Source organism: Solea senegalensis, linkage group LG7 (genome assembly GCF_019176455.1).
Source record: "Solea senegalensis isolate Sse05_10M linkage group LG7, IFAPA_SoseM_1, whole genome shotgun sequence".
In the NCBI taxonomy this organism is placed as follows: Eukaryota; Metazoa; Chordata; class Actinopteri; order Pleuronectiformes; family Soleidae; genus Solea; species Solea senegalensis.
The window spans coordinates 16,907,208-16,933,248 of NC_058027.1; the positions used below are offsets into that span (position 1 = coordinate 16,907,208).

General features: G+C 40.9%; 1 protein-coding gene across 2 annotated transcripts; it reads left to right on the forward strand.

Annotated features, from left to right (window-relative positions):
- The first annotated feature begins 976 nt into the window (after positions 1–976).
- Positions 977–25,864, forward strand: rhpn2 (rhophilin, Rho GTPase binding protein 2). Of its 2 annotated transcripts, none has more exons than XM_044030556.1 (15): positions 977–1,189; positions 5,892–6,007; positions 10,766–10,894; positions 15,088–15,163; positions 15,638–15,715; positions 15,968–16,092; positions 16,976–17,142; positions 18,473–18,660; positions 19,606–19,762; positions 21,291–21,410; positions 21,524–21,718; positions 22,079–22,155; positions 23,453–23,599; positions 24,713–24,868; positions 25,175–25,864. In XM_044030556.1, the coding sequence occupies exons 1-15, from the start codon at positions 1,124–1,126 to the stop codon at positions 25,430–25,432; spliced, it is 2,055 nt and encodes a 684-aa protein (XP_043886491.1). In that variant the 5' UTR covers positions 977–1,123; the 3' UTR covers positions 25,433–25,864. The 2 variants fall into 2 exon arrangements, with proteins under 2 accessions (XP_043886491.1, XP_043886492.1); XM_044030557.1 differs by having other exon boundaries at positions 22,079–22,125.
- Positions 25,865–26,041: the final 177 nt, after the last annotated feature.

Genomic DNA, 26,041 nt, shown 5'->3' on the forward strand with positions numbered 1-26,041 from the left:
CAGTTTCAAACTTGAATTCTGACTAGTCATAATGACGTTGAAGATAACTGAAGCTGGATGCAGATATCCAACTGAATTTTTGTTGACTCATAAAAACTGAATTACATATATCTGTGATATATGATAAGTGATTTTGATAAAGAGGATTATGGATATCTGTGACGTCACTTTGACTAGTAAAAACTGAATTATAAATATCTGTGACGTAATTTTGACTAACTGAATTATGGATATCTGTGATGTAATTTTGACCAGTAAAAACTGAAATACAGATATCTGGGGCATGATTTTGACAAACTGGATTACGGATATCTGTGATGTTGTTTTGAATAGTAAAAACTGAATTATGGATATGTGATGTTATTTTGACCAGTAAAACTGAATCATTGATGTCATTTTGACGAGGGAAATCCAAATTATGAATATCTGTGACGTCATATAAACTGGATTACAGATATCTGTGACATGATTTTGACAAACTGAATTATGGATATCTGTTACGTCATAAAAACTGAATTACAAGTATCTGATGTCATTTTGAAAAACTGAATTAGGGATAGCTGTGACGTCATAGAAACTGAGTTACAGATACGTGACGTCATTTTGACAAACTGAGGAAATTTTGAATTCTGAATATCTGTTACGTGTTAAAAACGGAATCTGTTATGTAATTTTGACAAGTAAAAACTGAATTACAGATATATCTGACGTGATTTTGACATACTGAATTACGGATGTCGGTGACGTCATTTTGACTGGTAAAAACTGAATTGCAGATACCTGAAACTGTAGTTTTGACTGGTAAGAATGACGTCACAGATGTCTAAAACTAAAACGGTCAGAATCCAATTACGAGTCAAAACTGTAATTCCGGATCGACAAACAAATGTTAAAAAGTTAAAAAGCCCCAGTGAGCTGTTTTCTCGCGTGTGGGCGGAGTCAGTGTGGCGTAGAGCAGAGTCAGTGCACAGAGCAGTCAGAGCAGACACGCAGCTGTGAGAGCAGCACACACGACAGTCACCTGTGGAGCAGCCGAACTCTGGTTTAAACTAGATTCTTCTTTATTTTGGTTAGTTTTAAATCAACGCTTCACTTGTTTTTCGTCAGACTTTGAGTCTTCAAGATGACGGACACACTTTTACCGAACGGAATCCAAGACGGTGGAGGAGACGGCAGCTACTTCAGAAAGGTCAGGTTTGTTTCTCGTCTGTCCCAAGTGTACTGTGACAGCTAGAAGATGATGACGACACTTGTTAATGTTTTTACGCTTCTTAATGAAAGGGTGGAAAAAACAACTAACTATGTCTTTAGCTTCTTAGTTTACTAGTTTAGTGTTTGCTGCAATTAAACGTTTCATGTTTTTACCATCGGAGAATTCATCAAAGAGCACAACTATTTATTTTATTATTTTATATGTTTATATTTATACATAGCTTTGTTAATTGTATCCTTTAGAAAGTAGTCGCCTATATTTTATTATTCACTTTTTTTTAACTTAAATTCTTTAAATTTAAGAGTTAATTTTCACGTTGGCATTCCCTCTTTTTATGCTTAAATATAGCCATATATATTTTTTCTTCCACAGAGTGCCCATGTCCACAGTACATCAACTGAAACTGTAGTAATTAAAATTATATTATTTAATAGTATTTTTAAGGTTAAACACAAAGTGCTTTACAGATTAAAAAAAGAAAAATACAGAATGAAACCATAAGGAGAACAATTTGTAACCTAAACCCCCCTGAATGACTTTTAAATGATGACAGCATTGGAGAACCAATCGAGCAGGAATGACCACATATTTTAACAGATGTAGGTAAATAAACAATCACTTGTTTAAAGAAGATACTTTCATCTAAAAAATATGGAACACCCAACATGAAAATGAACTAAATTTAAAATCAAAGGTATATAAAACACCACAGACAAAATGTGTAAATACCAGGGTGTCATTAACACTGACGATCCTGATGCGTCACAACCACACCACTGTCAGTTTCAGATGTGTGTGTGTGTGGTACTCCAAGAATAGGCATACCTCCTGCACTTACTGATAGTGTGACTGAAAGGGCCGTGACCAAGCATCCCATAATTAACCTTTTCTCAACACATGCGATCGATGGGTCACATCGATCACACATGCATTGTGTCTTTCTTTTCACTTGTAATCTGGAAAAATCTGTAGATTATTGTAAAACAGACATTCTTGCTCTAAGAGTTGGACACTTGGGACATGATCTGGATAATGGCATCATCCAAAGAAATGAGATGCAAATGTTTGCAGCCGGTTTCTCCGATAAGAGGTCCATTCTTACTTGTGTTGGAGATGAAACCTTTTCATCATGCAAATAAAATGCTGTCATTACAGAGTGACTGTCATCAGGAAGAATAATCCCCATTCATTGCTTAAGGAACCTGCAGCAAAACCTCCCTAACCAGTTCTGTGTTTTTTTTTGAAACTGTAGCAAGCAGGGTGTTGTTTCTTGTTTGAGGGCATGAGAAAATCTCTTGGCAGCGATTGAGTGATTATTTAACATGTTTTCACTGAGCACCGTCTTCCCTGTCTGCCATGCAGTGGTCCATGCATGTCTCATTCGGCCAAATTTGTAACGGTGTCCTCAACTGGAGTGTTTTTATAGACAAGCTTGTTTAGGTGGACATCTGAACAGGGCCTTTGTGTCTTTCAATCCCCCCGAATCCCCCTCTGAACGCTGTCTGGATTTAAGCTCTGTGCTGCACTTCCTGTGTCTATAAAAAGGTCAGCTGGATGCAGGGTCTGGGACTGTATAGTGGCAGACTAGAGAGGCTAATGCCTAAACCACAAACTCTAACCTTCATTGGTGTAAGTTGTGGGGTCTCATTTTATCGTCACTTTTACGTTCTCTTCATTTCCTTTCCCCTCTGCATTTCTCAGATCAGGAGTCTTTTACTTTAATTGCAGGAGCCTGTCTCAGTATATTTTCACATTCACTCAAACCACAAAGTTCTACTTTCTCATTGTGTCATGGTAAAGGGATTTGCAATTTGGAAAACTTTTTGGTCAAATTTTAACTAAGTGGAGCCAAGATGATCTGAGCTGCCATTTTATGTGCCCCACTCTCTCTTGGGTGAAAATGAGTTTAATGAGTTACAAGGCCTCATTGGGTTCGACCGATGCCCGAGGGAGCTGTTGTGGTTCAGGGCTTCCATCCCAGCCATCCACTGTTACTCCTGCAGTTGGCAGACCTCCGACTGGACGACTTGGGGATGGAAACATGGCACGGCAAAAAGCCGAATTTGCATGTTTCTTCTCTTTATCCTCCTCGGCCAGTGAGAGCATTGACGTAGCATCTGGCCCGAGGCCGTTCTTAAGCCAGACCACAGACACAAATTGACAACATGTGTCCTGGTTCACAAACCAGACGAGCTCCCTCAACTTGGAGACTCTTGTGATTCCCCCACCAGGGTTTGTATTGGAAATAGGCAAATGAGAGCTGCAGCTGTGATCACATATTGTCTCTGACACAGTAGCTCACTAAAAATACTTTTGTCTCTTTTAAGACTGAATGATGCAGATTCCCTTCTGAGCATTTTGCCAAATAGTCGCCTCTGAAATGGGCGATAACTCGTGAAGTCCAACACACGGGCTGCTTCGTACATCTGCTGCCCACACTCCCTAAAACTCAAACGTTTGAAAAAGCTGCTGGTGGCTCTGTTGTAGTTGGAAAACTTCAGTTCACTCTAAGTCTAAACGGAGACCATGGAAAACTGTGACACAGTTACCCGCATTTGCTTCGTGACTGATTCTTATCGCAATTTGAACATCAGCTGTGAAAAGTAAACACTCATTTCACTGTTCTGTTGACAACAGCAGACACATGTCCAGTGTACATGTATAAGCAGGTGATATACATTTTCAGTTGTGTTAGTATGGATGCAGAAAACTTCTGGTACACAGCTGAAACATTTGTCTGGAGGCATAGTTTTTCTTTGGTAGAAAACATGGATTTAGCCATGATTTCAGCTTGTTTACATCACCATTAGGTAGTGTTACAGATACTGAGCATTTATCTGTGTTTTGAACTTAGTCCTCAGGAAGACTAATCTCAAGTAATCGGTTTTGATAGGTTTTTGAGATTATCAAAATGTAAATGCTCAGACTAGATGAAATAATTATCAACCAGCAGCCACTCCCTTGTTCTCTAACGCACAGATACTGCACATACGCCCTTTTTTCGACTTAACGAGTTACGTGAAGACACACCCTCTGCTGTTATCTGCCAATGACCTCACCCTGCCGCCATTCCAATAATAGCTTTTGCTATGTCCAATTGTGTTGGCGGAGTTTGGTTATGTAATTTGTGTGGTTTGTTTGTATTAATGGTTAATCATTACCACCTCAGGTCACTGAAGTGTTTGTACAAGAGCAGCCAAGTGGTTATAGAGAGAATGTGCTCTCTCATCTGTGACTCTTGTTTTATTAATCAGTTTTATTATGTACTGAGCCCTGAGCTAAAATGCAAAAACTAAATGAAGTCAAACAATCTGGGTCCCTGTGGTATCGACTGTATATGTGGGAGGTCAGTGAGGGATCACAGCCTTGTCTCAGCAGAAGTGTGTTGATGTCAGGTGACATGTAACTGTGACCCATACACTTTAAACAGTGCCATTAGCACCATAGCAACCAAAGCACAGGAAGGAAATTGAAAAGTGTGCACAAAAAAAAGAAGACCTGTATTAATTTAGTCTGCCTTTGCAATGGCGCCCTCATCACCGTGGTGTTTACGTCTCCTCTCAGCAAAACCAGCCTCATTTAGGTCATTGAGACTGAAATTGTCAAAACAACAAATTAACATAACACACTTTTTGTGGAACAGGAGAGCATGTGGCCCATTAAGAAGTGACACAGGTTTGACACATCCTAATTCTGAGGAAGTGTCAGACTTGAGGTCATCAGTATCGGTATCTGCCGATACTGATGACCTCAAGTCTGACAGGCTTTGTTTGTTTAATTTCTGTTGTTCTTTTGTGGCAGGAACACAAAGAAAATGTTTATTTGAAATCGTCTTACAGCATCACAGTGCCTGTTAATAATCACAGTCTGTCATTTCGTTTAAAAACTTATTCAATTAGAAGATTAACATCAGTGGCTGTTTTGGTGAGCACCATCTTATTTTCCAATGATAGTCAACAAAGGTAACATCGGCTGATGCTAATGTACAGCTGGCAAATCGGTTCACTCCTGCCTTTACCTTAAGGTTTGAAGCAGAAACTGATCTCATTGTCCTGCAGACATCACACTGGATCTGATAATTGGTGTTTCGTGTTGGAAACAGTGAACAAACTGGTTTTACTGCCTGACAGGTCTGTGTGCATCACAGAAGTACAGTGCAGACCGCACCTCTGTTGTGCTGCTGTTAGTCAGTCACCATGAATGTCTTAAGTCAGTGGATCTGTGATGCTGTGCCATGACTGACAGCCTGTTGACTCTGGGGACAGGACACTTAGAGATGAAGCCACAGTGCAGCCACACACAAAGAGGAAGTTACATTCATTTTATGCACACAGGCACGCTAGATGCAAGCACAGTAAAAGTGTTTCAGTTAAGCACCAACCACACACTCACCTTACTGTTAATTAGAGTGAAGAGATCAAGTCTAAAAAGACTGTAAAAAGAGTTAAATAATATGCTGCGTAATAGTGCATAATTGGCACATTAGGTTGAAAGTTTAAGAACAAAAGAATAAGTAGGTCAAAGTACCACTTGCTGCCAGCAACACTGTTTGAATAACACGATGGGGATGTAAAAGCATCTTACAACTAAATCTTCAGTACTGCATGAGCTTGTTTTTTTTCCCACACTCTCCATTATTGTCTGCTGACGTCACTCTCCCTCTATCTTCTCGTCTCAGGGTTGTAACCCATTTGCCCAGAGTGGACGAAGCAAACTGCAGAACAAGCGAGCCAGTCTGAACCAGCAGATCATCAAAGAGATGAGGATGAGGGCCGGAGCTGAGAACCTGCTGAAGTAAGAACAAAACTGATGCCATTTGTGCTTCTGTTTGCAAGCGGAAACAGTGTTCTTGAACAGAAGCAGACATAGAACAATGTGGTTTACCTCAATTCAAAGTGCACATATGCCGAGACATGCAAGATATCTCTCTGCTCACATTGTTCATTCATATTTGTGTGTATGTGTGTTTCATAAATGACCTCTGTAGCTGGGCGGTTGATATTGGGGCGAGTCTGTCTTCACTTAAGTCATTGTTGTGTTTTTTATTTGTGAATTCTGGGTAAGACTTAAAACAACTGATGGAGGAATGTCATGTCGCCATAGAGCTGCTGTCATGTGTAACCAAGAAGAAACTTGAAGGGAAAAAAGACGGGCGTTTTGTAGTTGTTTTTGTGAGTTCATTCATTCATTGTTCTCCAGTCTTTTTTTTTAGATTTGTCCTGTAGTCATGTGTCTGAATCTGAGTCTGACAATGAATGCAGACATATTTCTTCCTTTGGGAATACCATTTCAGGTAGGATTAAATGGCTGAACTTGAGATCAGACTTCCCAGCAGAATAATGCAACAGAGAAATATGAGGAGTGCACCCTCGTGCTCTATGTTCATTTAAGACTGTTTCTTGGTTTCTTCTCTTCTAGCACTAGTTTCAGTCATGGATTACAAACCTCAAACATAAACATATTTTATGTCCCAACAATGATTCTGTATTCATATCCTGTTTGCATGTATTCAGTTAAAACCCTAGTGTGTAACTTTTAGATATAAACACTTGTCAACAACACCAAAAATCCCCAGAAGTTACGTACTGCAGCTTTAGAAAAGTATAGTCTGAGCTAAAAACCTTCATTAAATTATTGTGTCTTTAAAATAATACATATACATAGTGATTTACAGAGCCACAGAAGGTTTTTAATATACATTTTGTAATATTTTTGCTCCACACTATTCCTGAACCTCGGCCCGGCCGTCCAGAGTCAAAAAGTGATGAATGAATGTTTGCATAGTGTCAATGTTTAACAAACCTTTCCCTGCACTTGACCATTAACATTGTGTGTTCACTTTGTCTTCGACTCTTTCCCCTTTGCTTTGTTTTTCTTGTTAATCTTGAGTGGACTTTCACAAGCATTTTCTCCCCATTATTGTTAAGTCATGCAGTGTTTTTTCCTGTTGAATGTTGAGTGTTAGGGGCCTGAACTGTCATCATGTATGGTTGTAGAACTGCACAGGATGACAGTAACACCAGATACAAGCGATTAAGCCATTCTGTGTATGTGCCACCCTCGATTGAATACATTTTTAGAATTTTAAATATTTCCTTTATGCTTTTCATGCTACCATAGCCCTCAGTTTTCCTCTCAACATGTGACGAGACTGCATTAGTGTAATAGTGTAATAGTGTAAATAATTTATCCACTTTAATAACACTGGCAACAGCAACTGTAGCTGTAATCCGATTAGCTGAGACATAATCGTTGATAAGTGACTCTGGACATGAAAAGCCTGAAAACCAGACCAATCGGTGTGCTCATGTTTGTTCACTTTTAAACTGCCCCCCCTCCATTCCTTCCAATTAAAACCACCTGTCCTGAACTTGACCGGTCGCAACCATTTATTAAAATGGGTTATGTTTTATCCAAAGGAAATCACTCCTGGATGAGAGGTGAAACATTTTAAGCAAATACTGTATGACTATTGACAGAGAAGAGCCCATTGTTCGCGGCAATAAAACATTTTTTTTATTAACAATTGCTCGAGACGGCTGCCGCTCAAAGGTCTGTTGAATTTTATGGATGGCATATTTTCTCTAAAGCAAGAGAAAAGCTGCTGCACTGTGGTCTGTTTACATTTTTCTGGGGCTCCTCACTGTCACACGTTTCTGTTGCTCTGACTGATTATAGCTCTGCTCTGCGACCTTTGATAACCCCTTGGAAATTGAAACCAAAAGACACCTTCTGCAAATAAAAATCCCTCTGCCGATGTCTAGCTCAGAGACTGAGGAATTTAAGATTTATCTCTTATATATAATGATATATAATGAGCACTCCTCTAAACAGCACCACCTCCAGAACCTGCCACACACACAAAATAGGTCTGTCAGTTACGAGCTGCCTGGTGAGATAAAAATAGAGGGCAGGAGAAGCATATGTCATCTTTTTTATGGCCTTTTATTGTTTTTGCCTAGAGGAGGTCCAGGGGAAAATATATGGGGAAACAACTACCTCAAAAATCTGCTCTAAAACAGATCTCTGTCTCTCATAGTATCAACAGAAATTCAAAATTCTAATCTGTTTGCTGCACACGTAATGTTTTGATTTACATATGACCATGTTCCACGATGTATTTCAGTGAAAGCTGTCAGGATAGAAAATAAACTTACACACAGTCACCTTAATTTCTCCCACTGGGGTTTGCGGATCATTTCTGTTAAAGTTTTCGTTGAGATTGTGTGTGTGTACTTGTATTTGTTATCTCTTTAGTGTCTGGTGTGAACACTCACCTTGCCAGGACCAGCAGTCCTCATGGAAAACCAACACCTGGTCCAAATAGGACAGAACCTCATTTTTGAGGAACTGTTTTAAGTTTAGTGCTAAGATCTGAACTGTAATTTGGTTAGGGTTAGGGTTAGCCTAGATATTACTACTTACTGTATAGTTAAGGTTAAAGATAAGGGCTTTGTTTAGGCTGTGAAGATGAATGGAAGTCAGTGCATGTCAGAATAGCTGCGGGAACCTGTGTGTGTGTGTCTGTGTGTGTGCGTGCCAGCCCAGCTGCAGTCCAGACTTCATCTCTGTCTTTCAGGTATGCTCTAAGCTTCATTTTAACGCCCTAAATCATGTGAAGTTTGACTTGCACTTCTACAGGTGATCTCTCATCTGTGTTTTGTCCCTACTTCACCTTCGTCACCGTCCTCCTAGATTGTCAGTCTGCATTCATGTCCAAAGCAAATGTCATCTTTTGCTCCCACCAACCTTTGGCGTGAGGGGTTATTATTGGTTTTGGAGATAGGTATGTTGCGATGGTTAACATCAGGGTGAGAGGTAAGGGATTAAGGATTGTAAAACAAATGTGTATGTGTCTGTATTTCTTCTCCCGTGCTGTGCATTCCTCTCTCTATCAGCAACAGGTGGAGTCAGTCTGGTCTGACCAGTTCTCTTCTCTTCTCTTCTCTTCTCTTCTCTTCTCTTCTCTTCTCTTCTCTTAACACATAATATTGGTCAGTTCTGGAACAGTGGCACTTGTTTGCAGGTCATGTACATTGTATTTCTGGAATTTGGGCTCATGTTTCATGGACATGTTTCAGTCCACTGGTTCACTTTGGTCTGCAGCTCTGCTTGTTGATGTGTAGGAGTCACAGTCACATGCCACTGGTCCAGACATTACAGGCCAGCCTCTTAAAACACTTAATCATGCACTTCAATGGAGTCGCAACTTCAGCTTGGTTTGAATTTGAAAGTTTTTTCGCCCCAAACATTAGCAGAGGTTGTACAACTTTCTTTATCCTCATGGGATAAAGAGGTGACATGAATGAAGCCAGAATCATAATACTTTCTTGTAGTGTGTGATATGTTGTTATTTTCAAATCGTGTGGTGTGTGCACGTTTGACTTTATCATGAATGAACATTAAGTGTGTGATGAAAGTACCAATTTTATCAAAGTCCAAGTAGCTCTGTTAAAGAAAACTTTTTTTCTGTCCTGTAACCTGCAGCTGAAGACTACTGGTGCTTCTTCAGGTCTCGCCTTTCATGTAAACAAACAGGGAGAGAGAGGTCAGGTAACAGAGAGACAGACTGTGATTGACAACAGTGAAACATCTGTTGGCTGACAGGTTTGAGGCAGGCGCATGTGTGACCTGACACATAATAATGAGTTAGGATTCACTGTCAGTCACAGATAAGGATGCTGTGTGACCACCGTTAACGTTTGTGTTACATTGGGTTGCCATAGATACGTGTGAATTGCAGGTTGTCCTTTCGTCAACAATGCATCATAAATCACAGTCTAATAAATGCAGCCTTACAAAGGATTCAGCAACTTGTGTGCCCTGTGTGCACACACTGACACACACACACAGGTATGCGCAGTTATTCTTCGTTAGGGCAATGCATTGATTTCCATTCATCTGGACATTGCAAACAAAGCATTAACCAGAACTTTAACCTAACCATAATTCAAATCTTAGCCTTACACTTTACCAGTTCCTCAGAAAGGCCTCATTCTTTCATTCTCAGTTTTATCTCTGCTGTGGAGTGAATACTAACCCCTTTACAGGTACCTTTCAAGTACACAAGCACACTCACATACTTGTCACACATTTTGCTATAAATAGTGTAGATGAACTCTTTCATGAAAAAAAAAAATTCCCTAAATTGTTAATTAAACATGGGCATACGTACGTAACTAGTGGACCTCTGACACTTTGGCCCTCTTTTGTTTAATGTTGCCTGCTACACGGTGTGATCCCACCGGATTTGTCATGTAATGGTGGATTTAAAACTAATTAAATAGCGATTTAACAAATGGAAATGGTTTTGAGCCTCATTACAGCTGATTTAGGTGGTGCTGAGTGAGCTCAGCTGGTCACAGTGACACGAGCCTGTGGTTCTGGAATAACCAGGGGAGACCTGTTTGTTTTAACAATCAGATGCAGGGAAGGCTGAAGGCAGATTTGATTTTATTTTCCTCTAACATCTCTTTAAGTGAAACATTAAAGACGTTTGACCTTTTTTTTCTCTCTCTCTCTCTCTCCCTCACCATTCTGTCCTATGTGCAGGGCCTCGTCTAACAACAAGGTTAAAGAGATGGTTATGTTGGAGTTGAGCTATGTGAACGCCAACCTGCAACTGCTGACGGGACAGCTGGAAGCACTGAACAGCTCAGTGGAGGTCTACCAGAACACCCAGTAAGTACAAGCATGCCTGTTTCTTCTGGGTCTACCACGGACTCCGCTGCCCATATTCTTCTCTGCCAGTATGAGATGTCGACTAATTGTAAGTTGACATCAAAAAAATACGTGACAACACACCAAATGTGTTGCCTTATTGGTTTGAAATTCATTTCACCAATAAAAAAGATGAGAGAAGTAGGGTAGAGCATAACCAATGAGCATTTTTGGGAGCCAGTGCTGATATTGGGGAGTGAAGAATTGACATATGTTATGAAATGTAAACAAGGCTATTACTATAAATAAAAACACAAATGCAACCGAATGTATAGAACTTGAATTAAGGAAAGACATTTTTTCTACTGTAAACAATGAACAAATTCTAAACATTGATTATAAACATCTATATATTAGAACTTGGCGACCTGCAGGTTTTTCTTCCAGTGATCGAGTGTTGTCACTTTTACAAAGTTGAATCAGTGAGTACTGGCTAAAGATATCTGGGTGTGTAAATAGCTCTCTGTCTCAGACTGCTGCTAGAATCAAAGAGGAAAACACAGACACTCACACATTGTGTTATTTGGCAGCCAACCAGAGAGAGACTGAAGGCTCTGACGGTAAGCCTGATGACACAGATGCAGAGAAAAGAGCATTGTGGGGAATGAGAGGGTCACAGATGTGGCCGGGGTCACACCTTTTAGATATATAGATATATTCAGTGTGAACTCACTGTCTCTTTTCGTGTGCAGAAAATGAAAGTCTGCTTTACTGAAATTTCTGACTCCAGGAGGCTTTCACTGTGAAGAACACTTCACACCAATACATATACACACACCTCAAGCATGTGTAGTCCATGAACTGTAGGCACAAATACCTGTGTGACGCAGATAACGCAGGCTCTACCATGCTTACATGCACCAACTCCAAAACACAAATGTAGTGTTACCTATGACAACAAAAAGCAACAGAGCCAGATGATGATGATGATGATGAGCCAGGAAGGCAGATGGTGTTGGTTTGAGAGGGATGTTTTGTGCTGGCTACTATGGTAACGGCTCTGAGTGTCATTGACAGAAATCTTACATGGTTCACAAAGTGCATTCAGGCTGCTTCGCTCTAACAGCAACATTAGGATGTATTTTTTTTATTAATGAGTTACAGACCTGATTAGGGTTTTCTTTTCCGTTCTGATGCAAGTCTGCAGATGACCTTATAAAAGACCTTATAAAACCCGCAAAATATTAACTCCCACTGGTGCTACAAACAGACCAGATTACTGTGCTTGGATTCTAAAGTCTCAGTGCTGTAAGGACCAGGAGACTTTGACCTGGTAAATCTAGTTTCCTTCCTGCAGGGTTGCAGGCAAACATGACATCTTGCTTAAGTAAGAAGGTGAATCCCCAGGAATACTGCATGTCAGACATTTACTTTCCTGTTATGGCTCCTGTGAAGAAAAGAAAACAATAAAGAAACATTGCATACGTTACTTAAATAAATATGTAGTTTATGAATTAAATGATAGCAACATCCTCAAAATCAAGCAGCTCCTTCTCTGTACAATCTTCAGGCACAAGTGTTTTCTGTCACATGGGAAAAAACCTGATTCGAGTGTGGGAACATTCAGCCTCCCATTAGCCTTGTTGTCAAGCTCTTAGACCGAGCACCTGCTCACTGCTCCACACACAGACATTAGGCAGGCTACAATCAGCTTTCCACCATTGTGTCTGTTTTAAAAGAAAATTCAACACGTGCACTGTTCGTGTCATGTCGTCATCTTCACACTGCCAGGTGTACAAAACACTTCCCATGCGGGTGGACAGATTACATGCATTTGTGAGTGTCAGATATGTTGAGAAAGCCTGTCTATTTCATTTCTTAGCAGGTGACTCTGTCACATGACACTGTGCAATCACAATGGAGAGATAGCCTCTTCGTCCTCCTCCTCCTCTTCTCAGCATGAAACATAAACTCAGTCTTGGGTACAAAGACAAAAACCTCCTCTCACTTTTCTTGGCTTTTCCCACTGGGTCCATCGTTCTCTAAATAGTGTCCTTCCCTGGTTATTTCTCACTCAGACCAGATTAGGCTGGCTTTGGCATGAGGTAATGCATCAGAGGACGCACATGCAGTATACTTTTCGTGACAGGTGTAATTCACGCGTTGTACATGACGTCGGTCACCTCCTTGAACCAACAGCAGAACAAACATTGTCTTTTTTTTTTATCAAACATGAAAACAAACACAGAAGCAATATCTTGAACGTTATGGTGATTCTTTAGAATTGTGAGTGAAACGGCTACTTGTTCTGTCATTTTTGTATTAGATAATGTTTGTTCTGTGCCTTGTTGTAATGTTCTTGGTCTGAACTTTCTGACACAGCATCGCTAAAGTGCTGACACACGTGAAGACAGTCAGATAAAGATGTCAGTGCTGCAGGCAGCTGCATCAACTTTTGTTACATGAGAACGGAAAGACTGTTTTGTACTTTTATGTGATAAAAGCCGCAGCCTTTGTTTCACTACACTTTAAGAATGTAAGAATTTTATGAAGAAGCAAACAACTCTTAAACTTTGTATTTTGTGTGACAAGAGAGCAGTCGAGCCCAACAGATGAGGAGGGGTGGGGGTGGTGCCGATATTGGTAATGATTCCATTACTAAATACTTTTTAAATAAGGGTTCTGAAACAATAGAAATACAAATACAATAGAATATGTAGGATTTGAATTAAGAAATACCTTTTATCATTATAAACAGCTAAAAAATATAAATTCTATTTAAAAGAAAGAATGACTCCTTGCCTTTTCCTTGCCTTGTAAATTCTATAAAAATGTTTTTAAACTGGCAAACAACAAACGCTGATACGGATCCTATTGGATGGTTTCAGTCGGGCTATTTTCCATGTGCTATTGTGTGCAACATGTTTATTCTAAGATTTTAAAATGAAGGTAGGACTTGTGCTGTGTTCTCACTGTAAATTGTGAGAAAAGGCAGCTTCCTTATCTCTTCCATGTCTTGTACATTGGCACTTTAACTGTGATTGAGGGGGAGTGACCTTCTTGCTTTTTGCAAGGATACACCCCCTCCTCACCCCACCTGCCTCAGACCCACACTCACTCACACACACACAGACACACACACACGCCTCGTCCGCTGTCAAGCCAGTGAAAAGTCTAGTGATCTCATCTACAAGCAGTAATGGACTACCCTGCAGGCTCTGTCGATGTTTCTGATGAATGAGGGTTTCTGTGATTCACAGAGCCAGTTTGCTAGAGGAATGCTGCCTTATCATCATGTGATGAATGAGTGTTAGTCCTTGCTTTCTGAACCCGCTGTTGTGGACGTCTTGTACAGTGAAAAGTCTGTGATGCATCGCCAATCACTTCGATGGAAGGAGTCATGGTTATAATAGTTTTGCGATGAGATCGTTTTGTGTTTAAACAGAAGATTCTGCCACTGTTGAACCTCATTATTCTTCTTTCAGTGGGGGCAGGGGGTCTTGTTTTTGTATAGCCTCACTCTGATCAGCAGCAGGTATCTGTCACTTTGTGTTTCCTCAGCTCTGATAACAAGCTGAACCTGTTTTCCATCTGTTCGCAGCAAGGACCTCCAGGTAACTGCTGCAGGAAAGGTTTAATCCCTGCTGTACCGATCAGAATCGGTGGTTAACCTGCTGTTTTAATGTCAGATTCAGTTTATTGTTAGTTAAAGTTAAAATAATAGGGGCTAAACACTTGTTTTAAATGACTCTGTTCAGCTTTACGATATAAGGAGATGTCAGAGGGCCTCTTTCACCTCTAAATCCTGCCGTGTGTGCTGTGCACCATCTGCCTAATCCGTACCCACGTCTATGAAACAACACTTGAAATGTAAACTTTCTCAAGCTGTGGAGCTGGTGCTGGTGTGATCAGGCTGATCCAAGTAACATGATTATGAATTAATCTGACTGCTGTCAGCCTGATATCCTTAAAAAGACCAGGTTTATGGTCAAAGGTATGCCACGCCCAAGTGCCTTCTTTGCTTCACACTTAAGCTTTTAATGCATCAGTAGACAAGTGGTGGATCAGTGCGTTATCCTTTTGTGTGTTTACGGGGTTATTGTCCTCCATACCAACATGTCTTTGAGCAAACAATATTTTCATAGTTTACATTAGGGCTGGGGGGATCTGACATGCAGCGGTCAGGACTTACTGTCTTTCTGTTTTGTGTGCAGGGAAACTGCTAACATCCCGCTCATTGCTCTGGGTCTGAAGGAGACCAAAGAAGTGGACTTCTCTACTCTGTTCAAGGTACACAAGAAACAACTATCACAGATGAACAAGACACTTTTTTTCACTTTGATGTAATGGCTAGCAGCCTGCTAATTTTAATGAAACCAAAGAAATACAGCACAAATTCCTATTTTTTTTTTCTTTTCACAAATTACAGTTTTCCTTTAACAAGAATTTGTGAAACATTGACTGAACTTATGTTCTGTATTTATTCAGAAACAGTGAGAAAATGTCTTTAAAAAACTGCTTCCCATTAGCCAAAAAAAGTGGGTCAGTAGTTTTTTTTAGGCTGGTAAACATTTCATATTTCATGTTGTCAGCCCATGTGAGAGGTTTATTGATGATCTCACCTCTGGCTGGCTGTCAGAATAATGATTCTCACGAGCCTGCTTGATTCTGTGAGCAGTACAGAAATAACATGGTGTAGACGTGCCAGGCAGCTCCCTTTTGCTCCTCCATGCCTGCATTTAATGTTGGGTTTGTTTTTGACAGGACTTTATCTTGGAGCACTACAGTGAAGATGGCAACAGTTTTAATGATGAGATTGCCGACCTGATGGACCTGCGACAGGTACTATTTTCATATCACTGCCTGAGATGATGATCAGCTCTCCAAGCGTATTTTATGGAGGTTCTATTTCTACAAATCACCCTGCAGATAAAAGTGTATTTTCATTTCTGAAGTACTTAGATTTAGGCTCTAGTTTTACTGCCACCTGTCTTTGTTTTATTTAAAGGTTATTGACATTGTTTTTGGGAGTTATTTTGACTTATTTTGTATTATTGAGGAATGTATTCAGATCTGTTTCCTTTCATGTCCTAGGCTTGCCGAACGCCCACTCGAAGTGACGCCGGAGTGGAGCTGTTAGCAAAATACTACAGTCATCTTCCTCTGATAGAGACCAGATTCTTCTCCCCTAATCACCAGGCTGGCATCTTCTTCACCTGGTACTATACAGTATATAACATTATGTAACATTAATTGTCATCATCATCATAATAATAATAATTTAAAAAGTATTTCTACCTCTCCCAGTGGTTTTCATCTGTCCTGGTCTTTTATATAGCTGCCATGAGTCACCACACCAGGATTTTTCTAGTCCTTGGATCTTGTTAATTTCCTGCAAAGCATATTTTTAACTCCAAATATCATCTCATTTCATCGTCTTCCGCTTATCTGTTTTCGAGTTGCGGGGGCAGCATTCTCAGAAGGGCCCAGACACTGCACTCCTCTCTCCAGCCCACTTCCACCAGCTCTTCTGGATGGACCCCAAGGTGTTCCCATGCCAGCTGAGATATGTAATGTCTCCAGCAAGTCCTGGGTCTGCCCTGGGGTCTCCATCCAGATGGACATGCCTGGAACACCTCCCCGGGGAGGCGTCTAGGGAGGCTTCCTGGCCAAATGCCCAAACCACATCAGCTGGCTCCTCTCAATGTGGAGGAGTAGCGGCTCTACTTTGAGCTCCTACCGGATGTCTGAGCTCCTCGCCCTATCTGTTAGGCTTAGCCCAGCCACCCTGCAAAGAAAACCCATTTCCGCCACTTGTATCCGCAGTCTCGTTCCTTCAATCATTAGTCACAGCTCATGACCATAGGTGAGGTTCAGAAAGTAGACGGGCGGGTGAATTGAGAGCTTTGCCCTGAGGCTCTGCAGACAACAGACCGGTGCAGTGACCGCGTTACTGCAGACACTGAGCTTCTGTCCTCCAAATATCATTTTATCATATAATATTATTCTATGACTGTATTACTCAAGTTAGCCTTTACCGGACTTACTCTTTGTGTGGGGCATTTTGACAAGTAGGTGACAGCTCCCTCATGTTTCCCTCAGGTACGACTCTTTCACTGGAGTGCCAGTGTGCCAACAGAACCTGTCCCTGGAAAAGGCCAGCGTGCTTTTCAACATGGCTGCCCTCTACTCTCAGATTGGCACTCGTAGTGATCGGCAGACAATTGTCGGTCTGGAGGAGGCCATCTCTTCTTTTCAGAAAGCTGCAGGTAGGAAGAGATATGCTGAATGCAGGCTGAATATTATTTTCATCTCTTACCAGCCTAGAGAGGATTTATAATGTCATTTCAAACATTCAGCAATGTCTTTTTTTTATCTTTAACATCTTTAACACACGGTTTCTGTCCCCATGTAATATATTCTTTTAATAAGTGAAACAAGAGTAGTAATGGGACTACCTCAAATGATTCTGTACAGAAGAACAAATAAAGACAAATAATGTTTCGGGGCGTGTCATTTTAATAGTAGTGTTTTTTAAATATTTAAAAAACCACATCTGATTTATCAATGCTGAAGTGGTTAATTTCCCTGATTACATTAACATCATGGCACACACTGTTCTGTGAAAGAGCACGAGTGCAAACACAGGCTTAGTTTCAAAATGTATTGTCAGCTTCCACCCTCTGCCTCCTCTGCATGACAGATAAAGATACAGTTGATTCCTCTCTGGCTTCATGTCTTGTGGCCAAACTCCAGAAAGTACCATTCACATGAACCGCTTCCCCATCCCTCAGAGGTTTGAGGTGGCTCAGACAAGCTTTGGTAGAACTATGACTTGGCAGTGTGAGGAGTATTGCTGTATAATTACAGCTCTGGATAGTCTCAGACTTTGGTTGTGTTGCTTTGATGACTGTGAACAGGCGTTGATTTGAGGGACATGGGATGAATTGTCTTCATAGCTGCAGTAGGTGAGACTCAGAGATGCTTGCTGCCAAAGGGCTGCCGCAGTGCCCTTTGGCTAAGGACAAAATGCAGGTTCAGAGGATGGGAGGGGCTGGCCTGATAGATGAAGACTAGTGAGGCAGTACTCTGTTATTAAGTTGTCTTCAACTCGTCAGCTGCCAGGTTTTTAATCTGTAAAATAAGAGGGAGTTGCTCTCAGTTGGAATGTAGATGTTCTTATTGCTCCCATTGAACATGAAAAACCAATTTAAGAAGTTTTGTGTCTTGGCTAAATTTTTAAAGAAACCCACTCACATTGATCTCATTGCATTAGGCTTTTCTCCCTTTACTCAAAACAGCAAGCAAACAGGAGCAGATGAGCTGACAGATAGAATTAACTTTTTTAATTCATCTGTGTACTTTCTTACTTACTATTTCCATTTTCCTGATTCAGCTCCCCCACATCACATAAGACAAACTAGAGTTGTTTGGATTAGAAAGGATGTAAATCTGCTTAGATTCTATGTTTGGATTGTTGTGATGTAGAGGAAATAACAGAAATTTGAATACTGAAAAGGTCTATGTTGACAAAAGTATGTAATCATTAAGTGGGGGTAGTTTTGGTTTGAGTTGCACTGATGAGTCGTTCTTCTCCAGGGACCCTACACCACCTGAAGGAGACATTCACACACACCCCCAGCTACGACATGAGTCCAGCCATGCTCAGTATGCTGATTCGGATGATGCTGGCTCAGGCTCAGGAGTGCCTGTTTGAAAAGACTGCATTGCCAGGGATCCGCAACCAGTTCTACTCCCTGATGAAGATGGCTCAGGAGGCTGCAAAGGTAAATTAAATGCTCTGTTTTACATTTAGAGAAGTGACATTTTCACCATTTTGGTCACAGTTTAACGACTTTAGTTAAAGTTTAGCTATGGTCCTCGCCTCTCTCTCCCTCTGTCTCTATTAGCAGTACCTGTCGCCTCACAGCAGGAGTGCTTTTCTTTCTGTTCTTCTTCTCTACTTTCATATGTATTTTTTTGTAGGCGATTACTCACAGTTGTCATTGAGCCATGTTTTTATACACACTTTAAAATTCCTAAACAAAAGACTAGAGAGCAGTCTTTACTCCATAATTATTTACTTCACAGTTGTAATTATTTTGACATGTTCTCAGCCACTGTTTTCTAATACATACAGTATGTTGTGTGAATAAGAAAATATCTGCAACATACAGGTAACTAATGTGTTGAGCAGAGAATGATATTAAATGTCTTTGATGCCTCTGTTATGACCTGCTAAATCGAACGTTTTCTGAAAGCTTTAAGCTCAGGCTGTTATCTATACGTAATGTATAAGTTGTTATTATGAGGTCACTTAAACACACCAACAGACACAGGGAGTAGCAGTGTAGTCGGGGCATTAAGTAGGTCAAAGTGTCCAGTTGAAGGCGACTCTCCAGATTTACTTCCAAGGAAAGCTCATTCTTTGGCTAAAAAGGTTTAAGACAAGACAAGAGATAAGACCAGGATTAATGCTGGTCTGGCATTTCTCTTATGAGCTGTGAAAGGACTCCCTGGACTTGCAAGTTATTTGAGCCATACATTATGTGTCTCTTTTAATGGTAGCTGACTGGCATTAGCTGTCACAGTTATTAGTTTTGTCTGTCATGTGTTAAACTGCAGAACTGTCACCTGTGAATGTGACGTGAAATGTCCCCCCAGTCAGATTCTCTACTTCTACCAGTGATTTTCTTGTCCGCTCAGTAACTTCTTCCTGCTTTTTCTGCTAGGTCTCGGAAACCTACGACCAAGTCCATCAGTCCATGATCCAGACGCCAATCAAAGACAATGTCCCGTTCTTCTGGTCCACCATGTCACAAGTCAAAACCAACCACTACCGCTCCATGGCGCACTTCTTTGTAGGCTCAGCTCTGCTCGACCACCAGTGTAAGGAACATTTTATGAATAGGTTTAACGTCATTCAGAATTTGCAGGTGAAAATCAGGGGAAATTACAAAGTAACATAACTTGTTGGATATAAGTTCAAAGATAGTAAAAGCTGACGTTGTCCGGTATGTTTTTTGCATAAGAGGTCACTGTTTTTATTTCAGGGAAATGCAGGGATTTGCATATCCTGTGCAGCCCACAGTGCAGTGCCTTGTATGTTATTTTTGAAGAGTTGTGCTCTCCCTGAACTAACTATAACACAAAGTAGTCTAAATTATGTTGTAAATGTAGTGCAAAGTCAACACAACAAAAAAATGTGCTCCCTCTTCTCCACGGTTAAGAGAAAATGTGGGTTGACAGATAGTCCAGTGACTTTAATTAGCCTCCATCTTACCTAACTACCATCATTTTTATCGACAATAGCTGCCTGATTTTAAAAACCTGATACTTCCCTTAAAGTGCTGTTTAGGCCACAGTCTTGGTCGTGTCAGATGGTTGGTCTGAGCCACAGCCAGCCACAATGCTATTACATAACAGCTATTTACAGAAACACAGCCCATGGTAAAGAGAGGCTCCAGGCTTCCAGGAACGCTGGTCAAAGACAGACAGCAAGAGAGATTGAAGGGAAAAAGAGACAGTTTGAGGTAGTGAAGTGGAAGTGTTGTAGGCTGCTGGAGGATTATAGTCACGATGTATCATAATGCTGATCCAGTGTGAGAACCAGTGACTGAGTGAGAGAGGAAGGGAAGGATGCACAAACCCTTTAGTAGCAACTTTGGTGATACTAGTTCATCATATTGGTTTAATTCTAAATGACTACTGAATTGGAAAACTAACACAGCACATAGCCAATCACAAGAAGCTTTTACAGTGGATGGCCATAGATTTACCCCGTGTTATGAATGGGACAGGACTGAATAGGGGGACAAAAGAGCAGCGCAGCTTTGAGTTTTTCCAGCTCATTAACAGATTCCTGTGTGAATGAGAATAGCGCAATTACCACAGGACTGTAAAAGCGGACTGAACCCAAAAATCAGGACAAAATGAAGGCTGCTTTAGTAAATGGGTTAGTCACAAACAGGGATTGAATAGATGATTCATACTGTTCTCTGTGAAACAGACATGTCAGGCCTCGAGAAAGCTCTGGTACTTTAGATTTACCAATTATATGTAATGAACCAGGATGTAAAGGTGAGGAACCAGTTTAAAGGAACACAATACAATCAGTTTCAGTGTCTTTGTAATGGGTACAATTAGAGTGAGTTTAATGGTATACATGAATGTATTTAATGATACACTGTAGATAATTTCTTTTGTTAGTTTGCAGTTGGTGATTAAGTCTTATACATTTACTTACAAACAAAGGCGCATATGTTTAAACGCATACAAGAATGTAATGCCGTATATCCTTGTTTGGCAGAGGACAGCACAGACTCATCATTTGTGTGAGAATATGCCTTTCCATTAAGATAAAAATAAAAATAAAACATTACTGGTGATAAAATCCCATTCTTGTCTGTGTGCCCAGTGGGTCCCAGTGATGATGAGGACCAGCAGGAAAAGACCTTGTCTCAGGTGTATGATCGCCTTCCTGAGGGATGCTCTCCTCTGGACATCCTGAAGGACAGAGAAGAACGAAACCGAATTGGTAAGAGTGCAAGAACTCATATTATGTGTGTAGACGTACATGTTTTGAGTGATAAACTCTTGATTTAATTATTGTCATTCGTGTGCTCATCTCTTCTTTGTCCCTCTCCCCAGGTAAAGCACACATCCGACGGGCCATCCTGGGTCATGAGGAGGCGCTGAGGATTTACGGTTTGTGCCACCATCTGAACAAGCTGGAGATCCTGGAGGACATTTTAAAAGCCAGCCACCAGCGCACACTCAACAAGTACAGTGAAAATGAGAATCAGGAAGAATTCACTGACTACATGGAGGCGCCGGACATAATCTGTGAGTGTCAAGTGATTTCCCACAGAGGGCAGCACCACAGTCAGTGAAAATATGTTGTCGAAGTGAACACGAGAAGCTGAGATAGGATTATAAAGATTAAGGCGATGTGGGCCACTTTGAGTGTCACTGAGGCAACAGCTGACCCGTAACCATAGTTTCACCACAACAAACACCTAATAAATTATGCTAACATTAAATGGAACAATGTTTGAATAGTATCACTTAGGACACAGATCTGATCAGTGACATTTATTCCCAGGAACAAATAATGTAATATTTACATTGCCCATCTCTTTACGGGCAACAGTCATAATGTGGTTGTGACTGTAAACATTGTTTAATCACCCTTTCTTTCCACAGCTAAAACAGAGCACAAAGCAGAGCTGGAAGTTCCCGCAACCACAAAGGTGAAAGTCACCGACTTTTTCCAGAGGCTGGTATGTGGGTTACTAATCTTCTTCACTCACATTGCTTATATTTTTTGTACTTGCTGGTTGGTTTATTCAGTAAGTGACGTGAAATGACTGACAATACCCAAACAGTCTTTTGTTATTTCTGAGTACAACCAACCAAGGGTTAGATTCTGGGAAGCTTTTTTTCACATTTGGTCTTCGCTTGTTTCCACCGTCTCTTGGACTCAAAACCCAAAGAAAAAAAATGCCTAACTAACACTAACCATGGATACAGGTGCTATCTGTCCTTAAGTCACTACTGGTTATTTGAGATAGTGAGTTTCCCCCGAGAGCATTTCATAAATCCCTCATGTTCCTTGCTCAGTTGAGATTGGTCTTTTGGTCCCTTTTGGGTTTGTATGAGGATGTTTCACTGTTTTACTGGTCAAATTATCCTCATGGTGGTGGTTTGGTAGTGGTCACTGGCACTGGAATATTTTGTTCACATCCTCTGACAGCAAGTTTAAAATTACTATAACAACCAACAAGGAGATAAATGGTGTGGAGCTAAAAGGTCAGAGCATGTTTCCTGGCCACAATCTGTACGCAAGTTTCCTCTTTTATTGCTGCCTGTAAAATTCCACCTTGCTCTTTATTACCAGTCGTAGCAGCAAGACTGAAATCATTCGTAGTCTGCAGATCAGTGAGAGACTGAAAAGATAAACACAGTGTCCATACGACTTCCCTGGTGATAATTAAAGGTTACGTTAAATTGATATGAAACATGTTTACAGGATCTAACGGAGGATAGATTCTGTCAGCAGATAACGGCGTGAATGCAGTTCAGCTTTGGCAAACTGAATGTAAACATACAGTACAGCATGCTTGTGTCCACTACAGATTAGCCAGTGTTATCGATCAGTAACTAAACAGCTATCTCAGTTCATGTCATGGTAAAAGTATAAATAGCATTTTAAAATATCATTTCGGACAAACCAACAATCTAGAACAGCTGCTGTCTTTTCACCCAGCACAATCAGTATTTTTTACATTTGTTAAATGTCAAAAAAGTTGGATCTTTGTATAGTATTGGGCATATTTTCATGAGTCACTTGGTTTATATGGAGAACACAGGAATGTTTGCTTTTGCAAAAGGGAACACTGATTTTTCTTGAGAGAACACAGTAATTATAGAAACTTGGCAACCCAGAGACGTATACAAGCCTGTTTGATATATGAGATATACTGTACATATGCAGCTGTAGTAGTAGGCCACACACTGTATACAGACCAAAGTCTCTCGTCATATTAACCACTGCGTTGCCTGACTGTCTTCACTCAGGGTCCCTTGTCAGTCTTCTCAGCCAAGCAGCGGTGGACTGCTCCACGGACAATACAACTTCGTCCTGAAGACAGAGACCTGGGATTCACCCTGAAAGGAGACTCACCAGTCCAGGTGGTTTCGTTGGACCCCCTCTGCCCAGCTGCTGTGAGTTAACCTATATTCCAGAGGAAGATTCATTTTCTTTCAAAAAGATAGCCTTCATGCTCTCTTGCAGAAACTTGAAATGATCTTGAGACAGATCATCCATCAAGCCCAGGATTCTTATTTTTTTCTGTAATGTAATATATGTTCTGGTCAGTTAAATAAAATCTATGTGTATGGTCCGTCAGATAAAAAGATTATTATATGAATTCCGTGCACAGTGTCTTGTTTCTACAAAAGACAATTAATAGCCTCAAGGTCCCAGTGTGTAAAGTTAGTGACATTTAATGGTGATACTCCCATGCTCACCATTCCCTTTCTCAAATCAGGAAACTAAGATGGCCATCGCGTACCAGAATATATGTTCTTTGCTGCTTCAAAGTGGTAAATGCTCGCTCTGGATGATTTTGGCTGCTGTAGGAACATGCTGGGGCAAGATGGTGGTCTCAGTAAAGCAAGGCCATTGCCTAAAGCAGATATAAAAGACCTACTGTAAGGCGATTTTACACTTTACACACAGATGTATAGTAGTACATTCAAATGACAGTCCTGTTTGTTCAGAGAACTTAGTATGAAATGGTGGTTTGTATGAGTGGGATTGTGTTTGGAGGCTCTCGTCCTCCCTTCCTCATCCACTCCGGCCTCTAATTTAATTAAGAATCTGAGAGTATTTACTCCCTACTATCCTTTTCATTCTGACAGCTCATTAAGAGGTGCTGACAATGAGCAGACTCTTATTACGCCCCGCAGGCTCTGCAGAGAAACAGATTAGTTGTATTGCGTAAGCTTAGCTAGGTTAAGCTCTTTGTAACTTTTAATGCAGCATTCAACTGGATTTATTTTACAACTCACTGCTTCTCTTGAGTTGTTGATCTCCCTTCTGGGCAACACAGGTTGAGTTATTGGACAGAAATAGCAAAGAAAAGATAAGAATGATTTGCCACAGCTATGAAATAGCGCGCTCTTATACGCACACTACACGTCGCGATTAATTATTCATTCCTGCCGCAAAGTAATCTTTGCTCGAGACTTAACCTCAGTGTTGGTATTACTCCATGTTAGATAGTTCCACTAACCCACTTCTTTATTACGCCTGCCCTTTCACATCTTTTTCAGGCTGACGGGCTCAAAGAAGGTGACTTTATTATTGCTGTGGGCGACACTGACTGCAAATGGTTTAGTGTGAGTGAGGTGATGCGGCTTCTGAAGGACGTGGATGAAGAGGGGATTGACATACAGGTGGTCAGCTTGATGGACAGCAATCCTCAAATGGTAAAGTATGCCCACTTAAAAAGAGATGGGAGAATGGTTTGCTTGACTGACAAACAGTGGTGGTGGTAGAATTTTTTGTATTATTATTATTTTTAATTAGATGACTGAACAGAGATTCACATTCCTCTTAAAAGTATTGTTTCCTTTCTAGGTAAAACAGTCAATAAGGATTTTTATGAGAATTATTTCTCACATAAGTGCACATGTTGACTGAAAGTTTGAAGTACCAATGCAGAGAGCATTTTTAAATCAACAAAAATTACTACCACTTTCACTAAATGTCACTGTTGATCTCTCTCTGTCCAGCCTACCAAGAGTGCCACCTTCTCTGGAAATCTGCCCAAGACCTACTCCATGATTTGTCTGGCCTATGATGATGACGACAAAAAGTCCCGCAAAGTATCCAAGAAGTCATCCTTCCTCAACTGGGGCCTGAAGAACAAACTAAAGAGTGCCAGCACCCTCAGCCTTCCCACAGCTGACTCTGGCTCCCTACCATGGAATAAACACTGCCCCACCTTCCCCAGCTCCAGCTCCTACAACAATGACAGTGCTCTGTACTGAACCTGCTGCAGACTCTGTCCTGTCTGCCAGCATTGTGCAGTATGCATATTGAGCCTAGCATGGCTGCATACAGTACTGTGCTGTACTCAAACTGGACCTACCATGGCACAGTGTCAGTGCCGTTTGGTGTTTCCACTGGAATACTGAGCAGTAGTGTACGTAGCTTCTATAACAACAATGTGACATCACTGCCAGCTGCCTTGGAAAGTGGCTATATATGTGGCTGCATATGGGTGCCTATGTGAGTACACGGGTGCCGTCCCAGCGCAGTTCAGTATCTGAAGTGAAATCACTCTCTACCAGGCCAGTCTGTGTACAGCACAGTACAACTGCACTATGGGAAAAACAAGCCAGCTTTCATCCCAGGATACATACAGCACACATAATAGAGACATGTGGCACTTGGACAGCATCCTAAGTTCTGTCATCTCAGTATGATTTCTTAACAAAAAAAAAAAAATGTCCAGATGAAATGAAGAACAACAAAAACAAACCTATAGCATCGCTCTCTGCATGACTGCAGGGGGTGATTATTTTTTTATTCCATTGTGTGCTGATGTAGCTGTGATGCTGATGTGCACTGTGTAGTTCTATCCTGTTTGTATCCTC